This window comes from Cetorhinus maximus, unplaced genomic scaffold (assembly GCF_964194155.1).
Source record: "Cetorhinus maximus unplaced genomic scaffold, sCetMax3.hap1.1 HAP1_SCAFFOLD_932, whole genome shotgun sequence".
NCBI lineage: Eukaryota > Metazoa > Chordata > Chondrichthyes > Lamniformes > Cetorhinidae > Cetorhinus > Cetorhinus maximus.
In genome coordinates this window covers 82,734-110,490 of record NW_027596874.1, presented here as the reverse complement: position 1 = coordinate 110,490, position 27,757 = coordinate 82,734, and the positions used below count along the sequence as shown (strand labels likewise).

At 42.4% G+C, this 27,757-nt stretch overlaps 1 protein-coding gene across 2 annotated transcripts in view; it reads left to right on the top strand.

The window, feature by feature from the left end:
• spg21 (SPG21 abhydrolase domain containing, maspardin) overlaps window positions 1–27,757 on the top strand; it is a 78,853-nt gene that overhangs the window by 19,589 nt on the left and 31,507 nt on the right. For both annotated transcript variants that reach the window (XM_078536146.1, XM_078536145.1), the window contains exons 3-5: window positions 1,963–2,124; window positions 8,534–8,614; window positions 10,253–10,398. In XM_078536146.1, coding sequence (XP_078392272.1) covers window positions 1,963–2,124; window positions 8,534–8,614; window positions 10,253–10,398 — 389 coding nt within the window. The remainder of the gene's footprint in view (window positions 1–1,962; window positions 2,125–8,533; window positions 8,615–10,252; window positions 10,399–27,757) is intronic.

The window sequence follows — 27,757 nt, the reverse complement described above, 5'->3', positions numbered from 1 at the left end:
ATTCCCTTTTGAATACCTCGATCAAACCTGCCTTCACCATCCTCTCTGGAAGTTCATTCCAGACTCCAACCATCCTGTGGGCGAAAACATTTTTTCTCTCACCCTTTTACTCCTTTTGCCAATTATTTTGAATCTGTGCCCTCTAGTTCTTGATGTTCTCTTGCGTGGGAACAGTTTCTCACTATTTGCCCTGTCCATACCCCTCAGGACCTTGAACACTTCTATCAAGTCTCCTTTCAGCCGCCTTTTCTCCAAGGAAAACAGTCCCAACCCCTCCAATCTATCCTCATAGCTACAGTTCTTTATCCCTGGAATCATTCTTGTGATTCTCTGTACTTACTCCAATGCCTTCACATCCTTCCTCAAGTATGGTGCCCAGAACCAGACACAGTACTCCAGATGATGCGTAACTAGTCTTATACAAGTTCAACATGACCTCCATATTCTTGTACTCAATGCCCCTATTAATAAATATTAATAAGCTTTTTTTGACTTGTTCATTATAATACCCAGATCTCTTTCCCATTTAGCTGATTTCAACTTAGAGTTTTGCAAGCTTGGCTTTAGCCCTACCCATTTGTCTGACGACATTTAACATAAGTAACTTTAATGAATTTATCAGATGTGGGCCCATTGCAGCTAAAACTCATTTTTCTCATCCAAGTTTCTATCACAAGCACAGGCCTTTGTCATTTATGATCTTGCAGGCAGTTCCCCACTGCAGTCATCCAGAACGAAGTACTATTTTTCGCCCTCACACCTTCCTCTCCCTCCCAGAAACATGAAAGGGTCTCCCTTTTCCTTACTTATCACCCCACCAGCCTCCGCATTCAAAGGATCATCCTCTGCCATTTCCGCCAACTCCAGCATGATGCCATCACCAAACACATCTTCCCTTCACCCGCCCTGGCGGCATTCCACAGGGATCATTCCCTCCGGGACACCCTGGTCCACTCCTCCGTCACCCCCTACACCTCAACCTCTTCCCACGGCACCTTCCCATGCAACCGCAGAAGGTGCAACACCTGCCCCTTTACTTCCCCTCTCCTCACCATCCAAGGGCCCAAACACTCCTTTCAAATGAAGCAGCATTTCACTTGCACTTCCCTCAATTTAGCCTACTGCATTCGTTGCTCCCAATGCGGTTTCCTCTACATTGGAGAGACCAAGTGCAGACTGGGTGACCGCTTCGCAGAACACCTTCGGTCTGTCCGCAAGCCTGACCCAGACCTCCCTGTCGCTTGCCATTTCAACACTCCACCCTGCTCTCATGCCCACATGTCTGTCCTTGGCCTGCTGCAATGTTCCAGTGAAGCTCAACGCAAACTGGAGGAACAGCACCTCATCTTGACTAGGCACTTTACAGCCTTCCGGACTAAATATTGAGTTCAACAATTTTAGATCATGAACTCTCTCCTCCATCCCCACCCCCTTTCCGATCCCCCCCCTCTTTTTTCCAATAATTTATATAGATTTTTCTTTTCCCACCTATTTCTATTATTTTTAAATGCATTTCCATCCATTGTTTTATCTCTACCTTTTAGCCTATTTCGATTCCTTCACCCCACCACACCCCCACTAGAGCTATCTGTACCTTGCTCGTCTTGCTTTCTACCCTTAATTAGCACATTCCTTAGATAATATCACCACCTTCAACACCTCTTTGTCCTTTTGTCTATGATATCTTTTGGTTATCTCCACCTATCACTGGCCCTCTATCCAGCTTATATTTCACCTCTTTTCTATTTTTACTTAGTTCTGTTGAAGAGTCATACGGACTTGAAACGTTAACTGTGTTCCTCTCCGCAGATGCTGCCAGACCTGCTGAGTTTTTCCAGGTATTTTTATTTTTGTTTTGGATTCCCAGCATCCACAGTTTTTTGCTTTTATCTTATTTTTAATTATTTGGAATGTGTATTTGGTTCAGGTTTTGACTAATTTTAATTTTATTCCATGTTACAGATAATAGTGGATGACGATGATAGTAAAGTCTGGTCCCTTTATGATGCAGGACCCAGAAACATAAGGTGTCCGGTTATATTTCTCCCTCCTGTCAGTGGAACGGCAGATGTGTTTTTCCAGCAGATTTTGGCCTTAACTGGATGGGGATACAGAGTTATCTCTGTAAGTATGGGCCAAATGGTGGCCTCCTTTGCTGTATTGTCCTATGTAGCATAATAATCTTAGAAAAGAAATTAGTTGCTTTGTTCCAAAGGACCATTTAACCACAGATTAACATTCTTGTCTCTGATGTGAATTCTGCTATACTAAAGGATTAATTATTTAACAAACTTAGTGTACTTTCACTATAGTACTCTATAATGGTGCATGTGTTGAAGTATATAATTTACATTCATTTCAGCAACAGCATTTATGCAAATAATTCAGATTGTATTGAATTAATCTTAAATTCCCTCTAGCAGTTATTTAAGTGCAGTAAGGTATAAAAACAGAAGGAATGTCTTGGTTATCTTGAGCTAGTACCAAACCACTTATTCCTTATTTAACTCAAATCACAATATTATGTCTGCAAGCGTCATGCTAATTGGCAAACTAGTGAGTGCCATTCATGGGTGGGGTGTTGATATTTTGTGGTGTTGATATTTTGGGCTAAAGATTGTTCAAACTATTGCCTTTTTTTCACCTTCACTGGTCCCAAACTATATCTATGGAACAGTTCCAGTTGTTCAAGGGTTCTCGGAATTACAGAATTGTTATGGTGCAGAAGGAGGCCATTCAGCCCATTGTGTTGGCACCGGCTCTCCGAATGAGCACTATAATTTGTGCTTTTCCCCATAACCCTGTACATTGTTTCTATTTAACTAATAATCTGATCCCCTCTTGAATACCTCGATTGAGCCTGCCTCCACCACACTCCCAGGAATGCACTGTGCGTTCCAGACTCGAACCTCTCGCTGTGTAAAGTTTTTTTTCCTCTCGTCGCATTTGCTGCTTTTGCAAATCATTTTAAATCTGTGTCTTCTCGTTCTCCATTCTTTTACAACTGGGGACAGTTTTTCCCAACCACTCTATCCATCCCCCTCATTATTTTGAACACCTCTATCAAATCTCCTCTTAGCCTTCTCCTGTCCAAGGAGAACAGTGTCTCCGATCTATCTTCATAACTGAAGTTTCTCATTCCTGGAACTATTCTTGTAAACCTCTTCACTTCTCCAGTGTCTTCACATTCTTCTTAGTGTGGTGCCCAGAACTATACACAATATTCCAGCTAAGGTCTAACTAGTGTCCTATACAAGTTCAGCATAACCTCCCTGCTCTTGTACTCTATGCCCCTATTAATAAAGCCCAGGTAACTGAATGCTTTATTAACCTCTCTCTCCACATGTCCTGCCGCCTTCAGTGATCTATGCACAGGCCCATCTGCTCCTGAACCCCTTAAGGATTGTACCCCTTATTTCATATTGTGTCTCCATGTTCTTCCTGCCAAAGTGCATCACCTCACACTTCTCCACATTGAACTCCATCTGCCACCTAACTGCGCAGTCCGCCAACGTGTCTGCCTTTTTGAAGTTCTATACTGTCATCCTCACAAGTATCCAAGTTTCATATCAACTGCAAACTTTGAAACTGTCCCCTGCATACCAATTGAAATTGTATACTGTACACCAAGGTCTAGATCATTAATATATATCAGGCAAAGGAAGTGTCTCAATACTGACCCCTGGAGAATGCTGCAAAAGCTTCCTCCAGCCTGAAAAATGTCCATTAACCATTGTTCTCTGTTTCCTATTACTCAGCCAATTTTGTATCCACATTGCTACTGTCCCTTTTATTCCATGAGCTATAACTTTTCTCAAGTCTATTGTGTGGCACTGTATTGAATGCCTTTTTGAAAGTCCATGTACACCTTATCAATCCTCTCTGTTACTTTTTCAAAAAACTCCAAGCTAGTTTAACACGATTTCCCCTTTAGAAATCCATGCTGGTTCTTTCTAATGAACCCACAATTTTCCATATGATGACTAATTCTATCCAGAATAATTGTTTCTAGAGGCTTCCCCATCACTGAAGTTAAAGTGATTGATCTGTAATTTCAACCTTTTTTGAACAAGGGTGTAATGCTTGCAATTCTCCAGTCCTCTGGCATCTCCTCTGAGTCTAGGAAAGACTGAAAGATTATGGCCAATGCCACTGCAATTTGTACACTCACTTCCTTCAATACCCTTGGATACATCTCATCTGGTCCCAGTGCCTTGTCAACTTTAAGTACTGACAGTTTATCCAACACTTTCTGCTTATCAATTTTGGACTCTTATAGTGACAGAGTTTCCTGCTGTGTCACCGTGACCTCAGTAACATCTGCTTCCTTGATAAAGTCAGATGCCAGGTATTCATTTAACACCTCAACCATGCCCTCTGCCTCCATGTGTAAATCGCTTTTTGGTTCCTAATTGGCCCCACTCCTCCTTTTGCCACCCTCTTACTATTTGTGCGCTGATAGAAGACTTTGGGATTCCTTTTTATATTGGCTGCCAGTCTTCTCTCATAATCCCTCTGCTTCTCTTATTTGCTTTTTCACCTCCCCTCTGAACCTTCTGTGTTCCGCTTGGTTCTCAATTGTATTTTCTACCTGAAACCTGTCATTAACACATTTTTTCTTTACCTTAATTTTTATCTCCTTTTTCATCCAGGGAGCTCTGGATTTGTTTGCCCTACTTTTCCCTTTTGAGGGAATACACCGTGACTGTGCCCGAACCATTTCTTCTTTGAAGGTAGCCCGTTGTTCAGCTACAGTTTTTCCCGCCAACCTTGGTTCCAGTCTATTTGGCCCATCTCTGTTCTTGCCCCCATTGAAGTCTGCTCTCTCCCAGTTAATTATTCTTTCTTGGATTGCACACTGAGGCCCATCTCATTTCCAAGAACCAGGTCCAACAGTGCATCCTTTCTTGTTGGGCTGGACACATACTGCTGTAGAAAATTCTGACCATAATCTAGAAACTCTTGTCCCTCTCTGCCCTTTACTCTACCACTGTCCCAGTCTGTGTTTGGGTAATTAATGTCCTCCATTATAACTGCTGTATAATATTTGATATCTCTGTAATTTCCCTGCAGATTTGTTCTTCTACATCCTTCCCACCAGTTGGCGGCCTATAGACTACATTGAGCAATGTAACTGTACCCTCTTTGTTCCTTAGCTCTAGCCAAATTGATTCTGTCCTTGAACCCTCTGGGACATTCTCTTTCTCCAGCACTGCAATGCTCTCCTTAATCAATACTGCCACCCCTCCTCCCTTCCTTTTCTATCTTATCTAAACACCTTGTACTCAGGAATATTTAACATTCACCTGCCCTTCCTTGAGCCAGGTCTCTGTTATTGTCACAACATCATGGCAATCTGCATCTGTAACTCCCCAATCTTATTTACTCTGTGCATTCACATACATGCATAGTAAAGTAACCCAGATTTAAACTTTAACTTTCTCCCTTACTCTGACTCCATCTATTACCTTACTATTCTCCATACTAGTGCTATCTGTATCTCCCGGTATTTTGTGCACCTGGTATTCCTCTCTCATGTTCTCTCCTGGTTCTCACACCCCTCCTTAAAGCCCTTCCAACAGCGCTAGCAAAACGCTCCGCAAGGAACTCTGTCCTGTTCAGGTGCAACCCGTCCGGTTTGTACAGGTGCCATCTTCCCCAGAGCCACTCCCAGTGTCCAGGAATCTGAAGCCCTCCTTCCTGCACCATCTTTCCAGCCACCCATTCACCTGCCTTATCCTTCTATTTCTGTAGTCACTTGCACTTAGCACTGGGAATAATCTGGAAATTACTACATGTGAGGTCCTATTTGTTAATTTTCGACCTAGCTCCCTAAATCCTGATCACAGGAGCACATTCCCCCTCCTACCTAAGTCAATGTGGACCATGACATCTGGCTGTTCACCCTCCCCCAGAAGAATGTCCTGCAATCGCTCTGTGACATCCTTGACCCTGGCACCAGAAAGGCAACATACCATCCTGGAGTCATGTCTATGGCTGCAGAAATGCCTGTCTGTTCCTTTAACTAATGAATCCTCTATCACTATTGTTCTTCCTTTCTTCCTCCTCCCCTCCTGTACAGCTGAGCTGCTCGTGGTGCCACAAACTTGGCTCTGACTGCACTCCTCTGAGGAACCAGCATCCTCACCATCTTCCAAAATGGAAAACTGATTTGTGAGCGGGACCCCAGGCGACTCCTGCACTACCTGCCTGGTTCTCTTGGACTGCCTGGTGGTCACCCGTTCCCTTTCTGTCTCTAGGCTCCTAAGCTGCTGTGTGGCCACCTCTCTGCCCCAATCAGTTTCACCCCCCCATCAATTCCATCACCCTCTGGTATCCCCTGTAAATGGTGTTATGATCCTTGTAGAGATTGATAACTTTTAAAAAGAGATATATATTTCCCAGTGATCAACGAAAAGGAATCTCGCATCAAGATTTCAAGTTTTAAGACTTTTACTGCAACAAATGAAAATCAGTATTGACTAGCATTACTTAGTCGGCAACTATTACACTAAACTATCCTCACTAACAACTTAACACAACTGAAAACCCCGCGCTATGTTTATGCATTATGGCACATTCTCAGCAGATAAATAGCTTTGTACTTAAAGTCCCAAATGTCTCCTGGCGATTCAACAAATGCTCTTCTCCCTGCCCTACCTGGGGTAATCTTCCAGTGTCCTTTTAAAAACAGTCCCCTTCACTCAATCCTTGTGAGCATACTCAAATGGACTTCCAGCATAAGGCACCCCTGATGATTTTCTGGTCTTTAACTCTGCACAATAAACTTTGTTCCTTCGAACAGGTCTTCCGTCCTCACTAGCACTCTGCTTGTTGTTTATCCAAAAACAGTCCTTCCCTTCTGGATGGCATAACAACAGCTGCCTTATCTTCCGACTAGGCACTTTACAGCCTTCCGGACTGAATATTAAGTTCAACAACTTTAGATCATGAACTCTCTCCTCCATCCCCACCCCCTTTCCGATTTTCCCCCCCTTTTTTTTTCCAATAATTTATATAGGTTTTTCTTTTCCCACCTATTTCCATTATTTTTAAATGTATTTCCAGCCATTGTTTTATCTCTACCTTTTAGCCTATTTCGATTCCTTCACCCCACCCCACCCCCACTAGGGCTATCTGTACCTTGCTTGTCCTGCTTTCGACCCTTAATTAGCACATTCCTTAAAACCAGCTTATATTTCACCTCTCTTCTATTTTTACTTAGTTCTGTTGAAGAGTCATGCGGACTCGAAACGTTAACTGTGTTCCTCTCTGCAGATGCTGCCAGACCTGCTGAGTTTTTCCAGGTATTTTTATTTTTGTTTTGGATTCCAGCATCCGCAGTTTTTTGCTTTTATTTTATTATAACAGCTACTTTTTGTCTGACTGCAAGCATCAAGAACAGCTGCTTCACCCTTTGTATTCAAGTGTTAAAGCTAGCACTTGAGTTTGAATAGGGCTTGCCCTGGGCTCCCGCCCCCTTGGCAAGCAAATCACATGGGCCTGTCACCAGGCAGCGTTCATTATAAGTTCACACCATCCCCCATTCCAGGGCTTTCAGCAGTTTTACCTTAAATTTAAAAAGACAGTTTATAATTGCCTTTTAACATCTAGCAGTCATAGCCATTGATTGCTATCTCGCTTCAGGATTTCTGAAAAGTCTGGCAAAGCTCTTGGATGACCATGTTCTGGAGCATATGATCCAGAAGCATCATCCCTTAGCTGCAGGGTGTGGTCAGTTGCCCCTTGAACATGGAGACCCTTAGTTAGAAGGACTATTTTCAAATTTTCCAATTATTATAATTTTAATAAGTAACAATGATTAGGATTAGAATTGCACTGATGCACTACCTGATAGGGTGGTGAAAACAGAATTAATAGTTGCCTTCAAAAGGGACTTTGATAAATCTTTGAAGGAGAAAAAATTACAGGGATATGGGGAAAGAACCAGGGAGTGGTTCTCACTGGTTGCTCTTTGAAATTATTTATTTCTCATTGAAATCAAATACCTCTTGGTCACTTCACACATTATGGGAAAAAATTGTCCAGCTGAACTCCCACAAAGGTTGAACTCCACAGCTCTTTTGTCTCTTACACTCCACTGCTCTCTTGCAACTTAGGTTACCTAGTTAATCAATTAATTAACCTGGTGCCAGTTCAAACCAACCCACAGTTGAGGTACCAAATAAACAAGTTAAAACTAGTCTTGATAAACAGCTGAACTGAAATAAATCCGACTCAATGAAATATTTAGTACTTGTACTCCAGTGGTAATTAGCGCATGGAATGCTTTTACTATAAAGGGCAGCGAGGCACAGGCTAACACTAGTACATAAAATTGGCTGAGTTTGAAAACGACAAGTATAAAAAGATGCAGAAAGATATGAATGGAATGCATCAGTTGATGAGCAAGCACCTCCTCAAGTGGGGGAATGGGCCAAACGGCTCCCATTTATACTGTAAATTCTATGGCTTGCACACATTTCTTTGAATTTCACACAAGTCCTATTTTACTATTTTAAATATCTCTCAGCTACAGTATCCTGTATACTGGGACCTCCTTGAATTTTGCGATGGATTCAGGAAGCTTTTAGATCATCTCCAGCTGGATAAGGTCAGTACAAGTGTAGGGTTTTGTCAACTTCTTTTAGATTGCATTGTTTGGATACATTAATGATTTGGACTCGGGAATTAGAAGTACAATTTCTGAATTTACTGATTCCATAAAATTGGATGTGTATTTCGTCCAGAGCAAGAATGTAACAAAATTCAAGACATTCATAAACTTGCTGAATGGGAATTTCATTGTTAAATTAGCTTAAATATAGATAAATGTGAAGTGATGCTTTTTGTTAGGAAGAATAAGGAGGTCCTTGGATAAGAGAGTCCAGTTGAGGTAGAGGAAGCAGAGGGATGAAGGGGTGCAGATACACAAATCACTTAAAGTAGTGATGCAAGTTAGTAAGGCTATTTTAAAAGAAAAACAAGTTCCAGTGTTCATTTTTAAAGTGGTAGAACTTAAAAGCAGAGAAGTTAGTTAAACTTGTATAGACCTGTGGTTGGACCATGCTTGGTATATTTTGCACCATTCAGGTCCCTGTTATAAAAAGGATATGAAAGCATTGCAGAAGGTGCAGAAAGGATTCTTGATACCAGAATTGAGAGGTTATAATTACCACAAAAGATTGAATAGGTTAGGACTTTTGTTTTGCTAGAAAAAGAAAGCTGAGTGGCGACCTGATAGAGGTCTTTAAGGTAATGGGCTGTAACTTCCGATGGAGTGGCAATTGAGTTGGATTGCCACTCCACTCAAAATTACTTACTTGGAAATCCAGGCAATCCTATCTTGCCTGACCTTCGGACTAGGGCAGGGTGAGGTCTGTGTAGTGCAGTGCACTCCAGGGGGCCTATCGTCAAGGCAAGCTCAGTCGGCAGGTAATTTATCCATTCCCCTTTTTTTACGGCACTAGCTGCATTGGGGGTCGGGGGGGTAGGGGAGATAGTCAGTAGTGGGGTGGGGGTTTCCAGGGTGTGGCAGGAGTCCTTTGGAAGGCTGTGTGAGCCTGTACAGTAGTTACCCAGAAGCTAGAAGTGGTTTCAATTCTTCTAACTTTTTTGAGTAACTATTGATGCCGGAACCAGCTGAAACTTGCATGAAATTTAAATTGCATTTTCGGATTGTTCCCAGTGCAGGGCAATTGCCCAGTGGAATTTTGCACTTTCCAGGCAATTGCCGTGCAATACTTACCTGGGAACTTTGGGGAAGGTTCCCCAGCGCACTTTTGGGATACCCCAGTTACACTGCCCTGAAGCTTGGAAGTTACGGCCCAACGTAAGGTGGATGGGGTGGATATAGAGAAAATGTTGTGGTGGGTTGAGAGGAGACCAAAAAATAAATATAGCCAAACATAACTCCAATCTGGAATTCAGGAGGAACTTCTTTCCCAAAGAATAGTAAGATTGAAGAAAACACTACCACAAGGATAAGCAGAAGTGAGAAAGAAATAGAAGGATATGCTTATTGAATTTGATGAAGGTGGCTGGGAGGAGCCTTACTTGGAAAATAAATGCTGTTTGGGATGAATGAGCTATTTGTAGAGTGCTGGAGACTTGCTGAAACCTTTGACAAAGTCAGATAATATGGAATTCCTCTGAAATGGTAAATTGTAGTTGTTCATCTGAGTTTCAATGTCAAAATAGGCACAACTCAAGTCCTTAACAACCTAACACCAGCCAAATCTGACTTGCACAGGTTCACATTTTTGGTGCTTCCCTGGGAGGATTTTTGGCACAGAAGTTCGCAGAATATGCTCATAAATCACCCAGAGTTCATTCTCTTATCTTATGCAACTCATTCAGTGATACATCTATCTTCAACCAGTCTTGGACTGCTAGCAGGTAAGAAATGAACGTATTAAAGATTTTATGTTACAATGTAATCATTTACTTCTGATCATATCAGGAACCCATTTAGATAAGGTAGTATTGTAGAATCCCGCACTCTTTCCTCCCCGCCCCGAGTTTTTGGAGGGGCAGGGCAACTTGTACATCAACTTGCATGTGCGGTCATCTGTCACCTCGCTAGAACCTCTTTCCGTTGGAAATTCAATAACTGGGTCTGGTGGCCTCAAGTGCTAGCATTTTAAAATAACAAACTTAAGGGCACATAAATGATTCAGAAATGGAAAGATTTGGGGAAACTTTAATATTGTATTTTGGCTCAAAAATCTGCTTCTGTTTCAATACCCTGAACCATTATTCATTGCTCATACCCATTACTGAATATAGGGAACTTTAGCATCATGATTGTTACTGGACCAGTAATCCAGAGGCCTAATGACCTAGAGACTAGGAAGTACTGGGAGCATGTAAGAAAGGCATGGCAATAATCATGGGTGATTTTAATATGCATATAGACTGGACTAATCAAATTGGCAAGGGTAGCCTTGAGGGAGAGTTCATAGAGTGTATTAGAAATTGTTTCTTGGAGCAATATGTTGTGGAACCAACCAGGGAGCAGGCTATTCTGGATTTGGTTTTGTGTAATGAGATGGGATTAATTAATGATCTCAGAGTAAAGGATCCCCTAGGGAAGAGTGATCATAGCATGCTAGAATTTCAAGTTCAGTTTGAGAGCGAGAAACTTGAGTCCCAAACTTGAGTCCCATACTAGTTTTCTGGAGTTAAACAAAGATATAGGCATGAGGGCAAATTTGGCCCTAGTGGACTGGGCAGGAAGACTACAAGGTAGGACAGTTGATGAACAGTGGCAGATATTTAAGGAGATATTCAATTCCTACCAAGTAAAATATATTCCAAAGAGGAAGAAAAATGGTAAGAGGGGAAAAAGCATCCATGGCTAAGCAAGGAAGTTAAAGATAACATAAAGGCAAAAACTAAGGCATACCAAATTGCAAAGGTCAGTGGCAGGCTGGAAGATTGGGAAATTTTTAAAGATCAACAAAGGGTTACGAAAGAAATAATAAGAGCAAAGGTAAATTATGAAAGAAAACTAGTGCAAAATGTAAAAACTGATAGCAAAAGCTTCTACAAGTATACAAAAGGAAAGAGAGTAGCTAAAGTGAATGCTGGTCCCTTGGAGGATGAGACTGGGTAGTTAATAGTGGGGAACGCAGAAATGGCAGAGATGTTTAATCAATATTTTGCCTCAGTTTTCAAGATGGAAGACCCTAGTCCCACCCCAGTAGTAACAGGTAGTGCAGAGGGTATAGAGAAGGAGGACCTTAGAACAATCTCCATCACTAGAGAAAAAGTACTGAGCAAACTATTGGGATTAAAGGGTGACAAGTCCCCAGGACCTGTTGGCCTACATCCCAGGGTCTTAAAGGAAGTGACAGCGGAGATAGTGGATGCATTGGCTATAATATTCCAAAATTCCCTGGATTCTGGAAAGGTTTCAGTGGATTGGAAAAATGCTAATATAACGCCTTTATTCAAAAAGGAGGAGGAGGCAGAAAGTAGGAAACTATAGACCAGTTAGTTTAACGACTGTCATTGGGAAATTGTTGGAATCCATTATTAAGAAAGTAGTAATGGGGCATTTGGAAAGTCAAAATGCAATCCATCAGAGTCAGCATGGTTTTATGAAGAGTAAATCTTGTTTGACCAATTTGCTAGAGTTCTTTGAAGATGTGACAAGCAAAGTGGATAATGGGGATCCCGTAGATGTAGTATATCTGGACTTCCAGAAGGCCTTTGATAAGGTGCCGCAAAAAAGATTAATACACAAGATGAGATCACACGGAGTTAGGGGTAATATATTAGCTTGGATAGAGGATTGGCTAACCAACAGAAAGCAGAGAGTCGGGATAAATGGGTCTTTTTCTGGATGGCAAGCTGTAACTAGTGGGGTGCCACAGGGTTCGGTCCTTGGGCCCCAACTATTTACAATCTATATTAATGACTTGGATTCAGGGATAGAAAGTACTATAGCTAAATTTGCAGATGACACCAAAATAGGTGGGAAAGTAAGTTGCAATGAAGAAATAAGAAATTTACAAATGGATATGGACAGGTTAGGTGAATAGTCCAAAATTTGGCAGATGGAGTTTAATGTGGATAAGTGTGAGGTTATCCATTTTCGTCGGAAGAATAAAAAGGCTACTTATTATTTATGAGAGAAATTTCAGAATGCTTCAGTGCAGAGGGATGAATCGCTGAAAGCTAGTATGCAGGTACAGCAGGTAATAAGGAAGGCAAATGGAATTTTGGCATTTATTGCTAAAGGAATAGAGTACAAAAATAGAGAAGTGTTGTTGCAACTGTACAAGGCATTGGTGAGACTGCACCTGGAGTACTGTGCACAGTTTTGGTCCCCTTACTTGAGGAAGGATGTAGTTGCATTGGAGGCGGTTCAGAGGAGGTTCACTAGATTGATTCCAGAGATGCGGGGCTTGTCTTATGAGGAGAGATTGAGCAGTTTGGGCCTATACACGCTAGAGTTTAGAAGGATGAGAGGAGATCTAATTGAGGTATATAAGATGCTAAAGGGGATAGACAAAGTAGATGTGGAGCGGATGTTTCCCCTTGTGGGGCATTCTAGAATGAGAGGCCATAGTTTTAGGCTAAGGGGTGGTAGATTTAAATCAGAGATGAGGAGGAATTACTTTTCTCAAAGGGTTGTGAATCTGTGGAATTCACTACCTCAGAGTGCAGTGGATGCTGGGATGCTGAATAAATTTGAGGAGGAGATAGACAGATTTTTAATTAGCAACGGGTTGAAAGGTTATGGGGCCTCTCAGCGGGAAATTGGAGTTGAGGCCGAAATGAGATCAGCTATGATTGCGTTGAATGGCGGGGCAGGCTCGAGGGGCTGAATAGCCTACTCCTGCTCCTAGTTCTTATGAGACATGAGTTCAGATACCTCCATGACAGCTGGGAAATCTAAATTCAGTTAACAAATAAATCAAGTATCAGTAATGATGACCACATAACTACTGGATTGTTGTGATAACACATCTGGTTCATGCATTATAGATAAAAACAAAAAGCTAAAAGCTACTGCGGATGCTGGAAATCCAAAACAAAAACAGAATTACCTGGAAAAACTCAGCAGGTCTGGCAGCATCGGTGGAGAAGAAATCAGTTAACGTTTCGTTAACTCGAAACGTTAACTGATTTCTTCTCCACCGATGCTGCCAGACCTGCTGAGTTTTTCCAGGTAATTCTGTTTTTGTTTTGGTTCATGCATTACCCTTTACTGAAGGAAATCTGCTGCATTACCCAACCTACCATTTGTGATTCCAGACCTACAGCAATGTGGTTGACTCTTAACTGCCCTCTGAAATGGCCTGGCAAGCTACTCAGTTGAGGGCAATTAATGTTTGACAATAAACGCAGTGACACCCACATCAAGTGAATGAATAAAAAGACTGTTCCTTATCATCAGCTTCCTCAATCTCTTCTGGCCTATTTGGGTTTCAATGAAGGAGATCTTTCACCCCATTTTATCGCATTCTTGCAGAATAACAACCCTATTAGCTCCCGTTTCAACAACCAACTGTTTGTTAAATGATTCAAACGCCCTGCCTTTAAAACCCCAGCCTGCTCCTTCAGAAACCTATTCCAGCTGTTGATCGTATTGTGAAGGAGAGACATTCTGTCATTTTTCTTATCATAGAATTATAGTTATTGGTGGCACAAAAGGCAGACTTCAAACCAAAAACAAAAATACCTGGAAAAACTCAGCAGGTCTGGCAGCATCTGCGGAGAGGAGCACGGTTAACGTTTCGAGTCCAAATGACCCTTCAACAGAATCATTTCAAACCATTGTGTCTGTGCTGGCTGAAAGATAGCGAGCCATCCTAATCCCAGTTTCAAGCTCTTGGTTCATAGCTTTGAAGGCTACAGCAAGTGCGTGTCTTAAGCACCTTTTAAATGCAGTGAAGGTTTATGCCTCTATCATCCTTTCAGACAGTGAGTTACAGACCTTCATCACCCCTTGGTTGAGAGAATACCTCCACAACTCCCCTCTAACCTCTCTGCTGATTATCTGTGCCCTCTGGTTATTGACCTCTTTGTGAAGGGAAATGGATTCTTCCTGTCTATTCCATCTGGACACCTCATAATTTTTTACATCTTAATTAAATCCCCCCTCAGTTTCCGCTGTTGAAAAAGTAAACAAGCCGAGCTGAACCGATCTTCCCTCGGAGCTAGAATTCTCCAACCCTGGAAATATGCTGATGTATATCATCCAGGCTACTTTCTAAAATTTTTAAAAAACTGGACAAAGGCGTTACAATGATTGAAGCCATGGCTGACTATGACTCAGACAGAACGATCTTGCTGGTATTCAGAGAAGTTCCTCGTTAACTCTGAAGAGATGCAGAAGACCAACTTCCAAGGGAATTATGCAAAGCTAATTTACATTTCTTTAGCAAGGCCTGGCCAGTGGAGACTCCTAACCTGCTAGGACTCTGGACCCTGCAATCGCTTTTGTTAATGTTTCAACCATTGAGTTTCAGTCTCAAGATTCCAGATAAAGGAATATGCACCCTTTGTTAAAGCCAAAGTGGAGAAGTTGGAGTCATGTCACATGATTTCCCCCATGCCCCAGCTGGGAGAACCAGTTAGCCTGTCTTGCTGTACTGCCAATCATTCTGCCATCTTCCATCAACTAAGCAGCAACTCAGAAAAAGGCTCTGTCCAGGTTTGAATGCCTGGTCCCATCTACGCTGTTTCTACTGGAACCCCCGAACTTCTGTGCCATCGCCGACAAGACTAATTCACCTCTGCCTGCCCATTTCATCATGGAAGTCATCTCTGCTGGAAAAGTGGATTATCCAGCATCTGTTTCAACCTGCTGACCTCTGAAGGAATACACCATTGGACTTCTGATTCTGGACTTATCTGAAACAATAATTCCTATTTTCTGTGTTATTTGTCCTGTACCTCTTTTCTTTATCCCTCTTTTACTGTATGAATGCAAATAAAAAAGAGGTGTGGGCGCATTGCGAATGCTCTTGTGTTTTGAGTGTGTGAGTTCACCCTATTTCGAGTTTGCTGTGGGGCTATTAATAGAAATCTGATCACACCAAAACGGAGGGGTTGGGAAATACGCCACAGTTTACAAAGGGGGAAATCAAAGTCAAAACACCTTTGTTATGGACAGGTAGTGAGAGGAGAAATCAGGGCTGTTTAAATTAAATTGCCCCCTTTCTGTAACACTTGTAAATCTCCTCTGTAACCTCTAGAGCTTCCTGTAATGTGGTGACTGGAATTGCGCACACTTCTGTAGCTGTGGCAAAACTAGTGTTTTCTACAATTCTAATATAGAATCCTGCTCTTGTATTCTATGCCTGGGCTAATAACAGGAAAGTATTACGTGTGCATTTTTAGCCATCTTCTCAACCTGCTATCTTCAGGGATCTGTGAACAAGCATTTCAAGTTCCTCTGCACATCTCCGTATCCTACCATTTATTGTGTATTCCCTTGCCTTGTTTGCCCTTGCCAAATGCGTTACCTCTCACTTCTCCAAATTGAATTCAGTTTGCTACTTTTCTACCTATCCAGTGATATTTTCCTGCAGTCTACAGCTTTTTTCCTCACTATCAACCACACAGCCTATTTTTGTATTGTCTGTAAATTTCTTAATCATGCCCCCTGTATTTAATAACAATAATTTAGCACTGACCCTTGGGAAACACACTGTCTCCATCCTCTAGTCTGGAAAAACAATTTACCACGAGTGCTGTTTTCTTATAAGCCAATTTTTTTTATCCAAGCTAACACTGCCTCTCCCATTGCCTGCACCTCAATTTCAGCAAGCTTTTTTGGGGTACTTTGTCAAATGCTTTCTTAAAATCCTCTTCACTTTTTGATAGGAAGAATATCATCTCGCATTTTTCTGTGCTTAATTTCAGCCACCATACATTTGCCCTTTCCACAAGTCTATGTCTCTGATAATAGGATTCATGCTGGTTGGTGATGTCAAAACTAAGACAGTCTTTCCTTGCTGAGAGTTTAATAACTTAGTTCAGTGTCAACACTCCTCACATATACCCAGTGTCCCAGATACCCCTTTTTGTGTGTTCGAATACCTGTTTCCCATAACAGTGTAATTGACATTAACAAACCTTAATGTAATTGACAAGACATTGACAGGTTCCCCTCTTTTCAGTTAAAAACATTTGAAAATACAATCTTTCAAACTAATCAAAAACAAATTACATATTTTTCATCTATGCCTCATTATTGTGCAACCAACCATTTAATAGATCCTATATTCCCCTTCTTTAAATTTTTTTTCTTTTTTACCTTTTATAATTAAATACAAAGCATTCAGAGAAAATATTGGTCTTCCATATTTCAAGAATTGCTTGGAGCAAGCACCTCTCTTCCTCAAACAGTCCCACACTTGCATTCACACATTGATATAAGGAGTGACAAGGTATTGGAGGTGTTGGCAGGTTTAAAAGTGGACAAATATCCAGGTCCGGAAAATTTGTGTGCAAGACTGCTGAGGGAGGCAAGGGAGGAGATTGCAGGGGCTCTGACCCAAATTTTTAATTCCTGTCTGGCCACGGGGGAGGTGCCAAAGGACTGGAGAACAGCTAATGTGGTTCCGCTATATAAGAAGGGTTGTAGAGATAAGCCAGCGAACTACAGTCCAGTGAGTAGGGAAACTATTGGAGAAATTTCTGAAGGAGAGTATCTATCTCCACTTGGAGAGGCAAGGTTTGATCAGGGATAGTCAGCATGGCTTTGTCAGAGGGAGGTCATGCCTAACAAATTTGATTGAAGTTTTTGAGGAGGTGACCAGGTGTGTAGATGAGGGTAGTGCAGTTGATGTAGTTTATATGGATTTCAGCAAAGCCTTTGACAAGGTCCCACATGGGAGACTTGTAAAGAAGGCAAATGCAAATGGGATACAGGGTAATTTGATAAGGTGGATTCAAAATTTGCTTAGTTGTAGGAGGCAGAAGGTGATGACAGAAGGATACTTTAGTGACTGGAAGCCAGTGTCCGGTGGCGTACCACAGGGATCTGTGCTGGGTCCCCTATTATTTGTCATTTTATATAAGTGGCATAGATGACTATGTGGGTGGTAGGATTAGTAAGTTTGCGGATGACACAAAGATTGGCTGGGTGGTTAACAGTGAGGTTGAGTGTCTTGGGCTACAGGAAGATATAGACGGGATGATCAAATGGGCAGATAAGTGGCAGATGGAATTTCACCCTGAAAAGTGTGAGGTGATACACTTTGGAAAGAGTAATTTGATGAGGAAGTATTCAATGAACAGCATGGCACTATGAAGTTCTGAGGAACAAAGGGACCTTGACGTGTGTGTCCATAGATCTCTGTAGGCGGAGGGGCAAGTTAGTGGGGTGGTGAAAAAGGTATATGGGACACTTGCCTTTATCAATAGATTACAAAAGTAGGGAGATCATGTTGGGGTTGTATAGAACCTTGGTGAGGCCACAGCTGGAGTACTGTGTGCAGTTCTGGTTGCCACATTATAGGAAGGATGTGATTGCACTGGAGGGGGTGCAGAGGTGATTCACCAGGATGTTGCCAGGGATGAAACATTTAAGTTATGAAGAGAAGTTGGATAGACTTGGGTTGTTTTCGTTGGAGCAGAGAAGACTGAGGGGCGACCTGATCGAGGTGTACAAGATTATGAGGGGCATGGACAGGGTGGATGTGGAACAGCTGTTCCCCTTAGTTGAAGGGTCAGTCACAAGGGGGCATAAGTTCAAGGTGAGGGGCAGGAAGTTTAGGGGGGATGTGAGGAAAAGATTTTTTACCCAGAGGGTGATGATGGTCTGGAATGCACTGCCTGGGAGGGTGGTGGAGGTGGGTTGCCTCACATCCTTTAAAAAGTACCTGGATGAGCACTTGGCACGTCATAACATTCAAGGCTATGGGCCAAGTGCTGGTAAATGGGATTAGGTGAGTAGGTCAGGTATTTCTCACATGTCGGTGCAGACTCGATGGGCCAAAGGGCCTCTTCTGCACTGAGCGGTTCTGAGATTCTGATAAATAGGAACAGGAGTAGACCATTTGGCCCCTTGAGCCTGCTCCGCCATTCAATAAGATCATGGCTGATTATGTGTTTTGATTTCCACATTCCCATCTAACCCCAATAACCTTCGATTCCCTTGCCTAATCTATCTACCTCCACGATAAAAATATTCAATGACCCCACCTCCACCACCTTCTGAGGCAGAGAGTTCCAAAGTGTTTCAACCCTCAGAGAAAAAATTTCTCCCCATCTCTGTCCTAAAAGGGTGACCCTTAATTTTAAAGCAGTGACCCCTAGTTCTGGACTTACCCACAAGAAGAAACATCCTTTCGATGTCTATCTTGTCAAGGCCGTTCAAGATCTTGTACACTTCAATCAAATCACCCTTCACTCTTCTAATCTCCAGTGGAAGGAGCCCAGTCTGTCCAACCTTTCCTCATAAGACAACCCACTCATTCCAGGTATCAATCTAGTAAACCTCCTTTGAACCGCCTCCAATGTATTTTCATCCTTCCTTAAATAAGGAGACCAAAACTGCACAGTGATAGAGGTGTGGTCTCACCAATGTCCTGTATAACTGAAGCATAACATCCTTACTTTTATGTTCAACTCCTTTCGTAATAAAGGATAGCATTCCATTAGCCTCCTTAATTACTTGCTGTACCTGCATACTAACTTTTTGTGACTCCTATGCTAGAACATCTAGATCCCTCTGCACCTCAGAATTCTGCAGCCATTCTCCATTTAAGTAATACTCTGCTTTTTTGTTCTTCCTGCCAAAGTGAACAACTTCACATTTTCCCACATTAAACTTAATTTGCCCGATCTTTGCTCACTCACTCAACCTGTATATTTCCATCTACAACCTCCTCGTGTCCTCTTCACAACATACTTTCCTACCTACCAATGTAAATTTAGCTACCATGTCTTCACTCCCCTCATCTAGGTCATTGATGTAAATCGTAAAAAGTTGAGGCCCCAGTACAGATCCCTGTGGAACTCCACTCGTCACATCCTGCCAATCCGAATAAGACTCATTTATGGATACTTTCTGCTCTTTGCCAGCCAGCCAATCTTCTATCCATGCTAATATGTTGCCCTCTACACCATGCATTTTTACTTTCTGTAATAATCTTTGGTGTGGCACCTTATCAAATGCATTCTGGAAATCCAAGTACAGTACATCTACAGGCTCCCCTTTATCCACTGCACCTGTTACTCCTTCAAAAAACTCCCAATAAATTGGTTAAGCATGATTTTCCTTTCACAAAACCATGCTGACTCTTCCTGGTTGTCTTGAGCTCTTCTAAGTGCCCAGCTATAACCTCCTTAATGATCGATTCTGATAACTTCCCCACGACAGACGACAAGCTAACTGACCTATTTTCTGTCTCCCTCTCTTCTTGAATAGAGGGGTTATATTTGCTACTTTCTAATCTGATGGAACCTTTCCAGAACCTAGCGAATTTTGGAAAATTAACACCAGCGCATCAACTACCCCATTAGCTACCTCTTTTAAGACCCTAGGATGTCTTTTCAACATTTTGCTTATACCAGCAAGGTCAATCCTCAACCTTTTTTCAGTGACACCCTTTGTCAAATGAACGTTGTCCCAAAAAGAACAGCTATCCATATAGCATTCTATGGGCGAACTTTTCTCTCTCCCTGTATAGGATTTCCTTCAGTAGACTAGATACCTTCACCCCCATAACTCTAGCTTCTACTAACACCAGTGTTTCAGTAGCTAAGGTGCTTTTAATTATCCTTTTCATTTTCTTCACTTCTCAGCCATTGGACAAGATTTCATATTTTTTCCTGCCAAGAAAATGATAAACCCTGCTGTGCTAGAATATCCATCTGGAAGATTGGCATGTGAAGTAGCACTAAAAATGACTAACCTCATATCTCCTGGTCCACCCAAGGCTGGAGATTTGAGTGCGCATTTCTCAATTTAATTTCAATGTTTTACTTACTCTCAGAACTTCCTCAACTGTATCATGTTTCATCATAGTACTCAGTTCCAATACATTATAACTGGCATCAGGTCTAGTCTGAGTGCACAACCAGCTCAATTGTCCAATCAAACTTTTTAGTCTGTTTCTTCCTTGGATGCAAGATACTCTTTCTGTGAGGAGCTAGCCCGACTTATTGGGATGTGACTGACATTTTCTTAGTAAGATTGTTGATTCAAGGTTGCTCCTGACTTATTCTGCTTAATGTCTTGCCCTTATATGTTTAAAAACCACCCCCCCCCCCCGAAGCCTGATTTCCAACGTTAAATTCGTTTTATTTTATATATCACCCATTGCTCAAATTCTGCAGAAAATTATCAGCGTGCATTTTAAAAATACTGGCCAGTTTCTCCTTGTGATATCAATAGAACACTGCTGGGCCTGGCTTTAGCTGAGTGCAACCTGTTTTCAACAGGACGGAGCAAACTGAGAAATACCACACCCTTGACGCATCATTCAACCCATTAAAACACTTGTTTCATTTCCACAGTTTCCTTTCTATGTTGCCAGCTTCTTTCTCTAGTTACTCAAGTGCCAGCTTTGGGTAGTTTTCCTTTGGGATAAATAGACTTATCCTGCACTTCAGTATTGCTTTGTTCGTATTCAGTCATCCCTTTATCTGCCATAGGCTGCTCCTTGTAATTTCCCAACATATCTTTTTTTAATTCATTCGTGAGATGTGGGCATTGCTGGCTAGGCCAGTATTCATTGCCCATCCCTAATTGCCCTTGAGAAGGTGAGCTGCTGCAGTCTGTGGTGTTACACCCACAGTGCTGTTAGACCTAGTGACAGTGAAGGAACGGCGATTAATTTCCAAGTCAGGATGGTGAGTGGCCTGGAGGGGAACTCCCAGGTGGTGGTGTACCTGTGCATCTGCTGCCCTTGTCCTTCTAGATGGGTAGTGGTCGTGGGTTTGTAAGATGCTGGCTAAGGAACCTTGGTGAGTTTCTGCAGTGCATCTTGTAGATGGTACACACTGCTGCCACTGTGTGTCAGTGTTGGAGGGAGTTAATGTTTGTGGATGGGGTGCCAATCAAGGAGGCTGCTTTGTCTTGGACGGTGTCAAGCTTCTTGAGTATTGTTGGAGCTACACTCATCCAGGCAAGTATTCCATCATACTCCTGACTTGTGCCTTGTAGATGGTGGACAGGCTTTGGGGAGTTGGGAGGTGAGTTACTTGCTGCAGGATTCCTAGCCTCTGACCTGCTCTTGTAGCCACAGTATTTATATGGCTAGTCCAGTTCAGTTTCTGGACAATGGTAACCCCTCCCACCTCCTGATATTAATAGTGGGGGATTCAGTGATGGTAATGCCATTGAACGTCAAGGGGCGATGGTTAGATTCTCCCCTGTTGGAGATGGTCATTGTCTGGCACTTGTGTGGTGCGAGTGTTACTTGCCGCTTGTCAACCCATGTCTGGATATTGCCCAGGTCTTGCTGCATTGTACATGGACTGCTTCAGTATCTGAGGAATCGTGAATGGTGCTGAACATTGTGCAATCATCAGCAAACATCCCCACTCCTGACCTTATGATAGAAGGAAGGTCATTGATGAAGCAGCTGAAATGGTTGGGCCTAGGACACTACCCTAAGGACGTCCTGTAGTGATGTCCTGGAACTGAGATGATTGACCTCCAACAACTGCAACCATCTTTCTTTGTGCTAGGTATGACTCCAACTAGCAGAGACTTTTCCAACTGATTCCCATGAACTCCAGTTTTGCCAGGGCTCCTTGATGTCAAGGGTAGTCACTCACCTCACTTTGAGTTCAGCTCTTTTGTCCAGGTTTGAGCCAAGGCCGTAATGCGGTCAGGAGCTGAGTGATCGTGGCAGAACCCAAACTGAGTGTCAGGTTATTGCTAAGCAAGTGCTGCCTGATAGCACTGTTGACGACCCCTTGCGTCACTTTACCGATGATCGAGAGTAGGGCGGTAATTAGCTGGGTTGGATTTGTCCTGCTTTTTGTATACAGGACATACCTGGGTAATTTTCCACATTGCTGGGTAGATGCCAGTGTTGTAGCTGTACTGGAACAGCTTGGCTAGGGGCGTGGCACATTCTGGAGCACAAGTCTCCAGTACTGTTGCTGGAATGTTGTCAGGACCCGTAGCCTTTGCAGTATCCAGTGCCTTCAGCTGCTTCTTGATAACATGTGGAGTGAATTGAATTGGCTGAAGACTGGCATCTGTGATGCTGGGGCCTCCAGAGGAGGCCGCAATGGATCATCCACTTGGCAGTTCTGGTTGAAGATTGTAGCAAATGCTTCAGCCTTATCTTTTGCTCTGATGTGCTGGGCTCCCCTGTCATTGAGGATGAGGATATTTGTGGAGTCTCCTCTTCCAGTGAGTTGTTTAATTGTCCACCACCATTCACGACTGGATGTGGCCAGACTGCAGAGCTTAGATCTGATCCATTAGTTGTGGCTCTGTCTATTGCATGCTGCTTGGCATGCAAGTAGTACTGAGTTGGAGCTTCACCAGGTTGACAGCTCATTTTTAGGTATGCCTGGTGCTGCTCCTGGCATGCCCTCCTGCATTCTTCAGTGAACCAGGTTTTATTCCCTGCCTTGGTGGTAGTGGTTGAGTGGGGGATGGACCATGAGGTTACAGTTTGATGTTGAGCATTACTTTGCTGCTGCTGATGGCCCACAGTGCCTCATAGATGCCCAGTCTTAAGTTGCTAGATCTGTTAATGTATATGTGTATGTGAAGTGCATTGTCCCTCTTCACTTAAATATATAATCATTGCCAATTATCCTTGAATTTACCCTAACAGTTTGATAAATTACTGTTTGTCCATTACTGCCTATAACCTTACCCGGGCTTTTCCATCCTTACTGCCCTTCTCTTTTGTAATATACCATGTCCCCTGAATTAAAATTTATTTCTGGTGGCCTTCTGCATGCATAAGCTCGCTGAATTTTCTCTGAAACCTCAACCTTGATAAATGCCTTTCTCCCTGCATGCAGGACATTCAAGTATTCAAAAAAAAAATTGAACTAATTGTAGTCCCTTCCAAGGCTGGGGGGGTTGATCCCACATCACTGAAGGTACTTTTGGACTTCTCTCATAAACTAATTGATAGGGACTATAGCCCCTAACCATTTGAAGTGAATTCTTTGCACGGACTGCCCACGCCAGGGCAGATGTCAGTTTACAACTTGGTTGGCCCGCTCAGATTTTGTGAAGCATCTCATCAATTACTGCATGATTTCTTTCACAAACCCTATTACTAAAGGGACTTCCCGCTGCTTTGTTCATTACTACGATGTTCATATTTTCACAAATTCATCACTGGAAAATTGCTCCCAGTCCAGTTCCCATCCATTTTTCCATTATCTTGTCCAGAATCACCTTTTCATTTTTATCATATACTACTGTTGACAGACTGAATCTAGTTGCCATGTCTATGAAGTGTAGGAGAAAAATGTTTTTGTCCTCATCCCATATCCTCAAGTCCATTGCTACAATTTTATTGAAGTCTCTTGCTAATGGGAGACTCACTACGGACCATGACGGTGTCCTCCTTTTTCTTCACACATCGTATTTCTCACTGATCTTTTCTATAAGTTTAGTATATTCATCTTCTATTACCCCTGCATCCTTTAGTAGAATTTTTAACCTATGACTCGATGGATAGGCAAATTGCCAATCTAATTTTAAAACAGTTTGCCTTTTTTTCCTTTAAACTCCTATCCCTGATGTCATCAACACTGTTTTAACATGGTGATTAGAAACATTAGGCCTTGTTAAGGGGGTACAATAATGTCCGGATTGTGCAAACTGTAAAGCTACAGATTTCCCAAAAACAGTTCCTTATCGTGTTCCATATCTAATTTCTTTGGAGCCTTCTTCATAGATGGCTTACTCAGCAGTAAGTGTATTTCACTGGATACTACATCTTTGCTGATAAAATGGTTTATCGCAGCTATTTTACATGGAATCACAACTCTCTTTTAGTGACTCTATAATATCTTAATAAAGGAAACTACGATGGTATGAGGCGCAAGTTGGCTGTGATGGATTGGGAAATGTTACTTAAAGGGATGACGGTGGATAGGCAATGGCAAACGTTCAAAGAACGCATGGGTGAACTGTAACAATTGTTCATTCCTGTCTGGCGCAAAAGTAAAACAGGAAAGGTGGCCAAACCATGGCTTACAAGGGAAATTAGAGATAGTATTAGATGCAAGGAAAAGGCATACAAATTGGCCAGAAAAAACAACAGACTGAGGATTGGGAGCAGTTTAGAATCCAGCAAAGGAGGACCAAGGGATTGATTAAGAAGGGGAAAATAGAGTACGAGAGTAAGCTTGCAGGGAACATAAAAACTGACTGTAAAAGTTTCTATAGGTATGTGAAGAGAAAAAGATTGGTGAAGACAAATGTAGATCCCTTACAGTCAGAAACAGGGGAATTTGTAATGGGGAACAAAGAAATGGCTGACCAACTAAAGACATACTTTGGTTCTGTCTTCACAAAGTAGGACACTAATAACATACCAGAAATGTTGGTGAACACAAGGTTTAGTGAGAGGGAGGAACTGAAAGAAATCAGTATTAGTCGGGGAATGGTGTTGGGGAAATTGATGGGATTGAAGGCCGATAAATCCCCGGGGCCTGATGATCTACATCTTAGAGTACTTAAGGAAGTGGATCTAGAAATAGTGGATGCATTGATGGTCATCTTCTGAGATTCATTCTATAGACTCTGGAACAGTTCCTACAGATTGGAGGGTAGCTAATGTAACTCCACTATTTAAAAAGGGAGGCAGAGAGATAACAGGGAATTATAGACCAAGTAGTGGGGAAAATTCTAGAGTCCATATAAAAGATTTAATAGCTGAGCACGTGGAGAACAGTGGCAGAATCAGACAGAGTTAGCATGGATTTATGAAAAGGAAATCATGCTTGACAAATCTATTGGAATTTTTGGAGGATGTAAGTAGTAGAGTTGATGAGGGGGAACCAGTGGATGTTGTTTATTTGGACTTTCAGAAGACATTCGACAAAGCCCCACATAAGAGATTGGCGTGTAAAATTAAAGCGCATGGGATTGGGGGGAGCGTATTGAGATGGATAGAAAACTGGTTGGCAGACAGGAAACAAAGAGTAGGAATAAACGGGTCTTTTTTTCCGAATGGCAGGCAGTGACTAGTGGGGTACCGCAGGGATGGGTGCTGAGACCCCAGTTATTCACAATATTTAGAAGAGGGAACTAAATGTAATATCTCCAACTTTGCAGATGACACAAAGCTGGGTGGGAGGGTGAGCTGTGAGGAGGATGCAGAGATGCTTCAGGGTGATTTGGACAAGCTGAGTGAATGGGCAAATGCATGGCAGATGCAATATAATGTGGATAAACGTGAGGTTCTCCATTTTGGTAGCAAAAACAGGAAGGCAGATTATTATCTGAATGGCTATAAATTGAGAGGTGGGGAATGTGCAACGAGACCTGGGTGTCCTTGTACACCAGTCGCTGAAGGTAAGCATGCAGGAGCAGCAGGCGGTAAAGAAGGCAGATGGTATGTTGGCCTTCATAGCCAGAGGATTTGAGTACAGGAACAAGGACATCTTGCTGTAATTGTACAGGGCCTTTGTGAGACCATACCTGGAATATTGTGTGCAGTTTTGGTCTCCTTATCTGAGGAAGGATGTACTTGCTATAGAGGGAGTGCAGCGAAGGTTTACCTGACTGATTCCTGGGATGGCGGGACTGACATATGAGGAGAGATTGAGTCAATTAGGATTATATTCGCTGGAGTTCAGAAGAATGAGGGGGGGATCTCATAGAAACCTATAAAATTCTAACAGGACTAGACAGGGTAGGTGCAGGAAGGATGTTCCCAATGGCGGGGGAGTCCAGAACCAGGGGTTACGGTCTGAGGATATGGAGTGGACCATTTAGGACTGAGATGAGGAGAAATTTCTTCACCCAGAGAGTGGTGAGCCTGTGTAATTCGTCACCACAGAAAGTAGTTGAGACCAAAACATTGTATGTTTTCAAGAAGGTGTTACATTTTGGAAGGTCAAACCAAGGTAGGACATACACAGTAAATGGTAGGGCACTGAGGAGTGCGGAGGAACAAAGGGATCTGGGAGTTCAGATACATAATTCCCTGAAAGTGGCGTCACAGGTAGACAAGGTTGTAAAGAAAGCTTTTGGCATACTGGCCTTCATAAATCAAAGTATTGAGTATAGGAGTTGGGATGTTATGGTGAGGTTGTATAAGACATTGGTGAGGCCAACTTTGGAGTATTGTGTGCAGTTCTGGTCGCCTAAGTACAGGAAGGATATCAGTAAGATTGAGAGAATGCAGAGAAGGTTTACTAGGATGTTGCTGGGTCTTAAGGAGTTGAGTTACAGGGAAAGATTAAACAGGTTAGGACTTTATTCCTTGGAGCGTAGAAGAATGAGGGGAGATTTGATAGAAGTTTACAAAATTATGAGGGGTATAGACAGAGTAAATGCGAGTAGGCTCTTTCCACTTAGATTAGGAAAGATAAACACAAGAGGACATGGCGTTAGGGTGAAAGGGGAAATGTTTAGGGGGAACATTAGGGGGAACTTCTTCACTCAGAGAGTGGTGAGAGTGTGGAACGAGCTACCATCTGACGTGGTAAATGCGGGCTCACTCTTAAGTTTTAAGAATAAATTAGATAGATACATGGATGGGAGAGGTCTGGAGGGTTATGGACTGGGTGCAGGTCAATGGGACTAGCGGAATAATATGTCGGCACAGACTAGAAGGGCTGAATGCCCTGTTTTCTGTGCTGTCGTGTTCTATGGCTCTAAGGAGTTAGATATCGTTCTTGGGGCGAAAGGGATCAAAGGGTATGGGGAGAAAGCGGTAGCAGGCTATTGAGTTGGATGATCAGCCATGATCATAATGAATGGTGGAGCAGGCTCGAAGGGCCGAATGGCCTACTCCTAGTTTCTATTATCAGCCCTGAACCGGAAGTAAGTGGAACTTTCATATTCCTTAACCTTGCTTTGGTCTTTACTATATAGAGAATTGAGGCAACCCTTTAACTAATCCATTTCACATACTGTAGACATGTAGCCACTATCTGACGCAGCACAATTCAATGAATTGGCAACTGGAACTTCCATTACCAGACTAAAGCTTTTGGTGACCAGTACAGTTCCTTCTGACTGATCAGTATTGTCATCTTCCTCTTCCGATCCTTCCATGTATCATTTCAAAAACCCTGTTATTCTGCTTCGGACAATTCATTGCATGATGATATTTCATGTCAC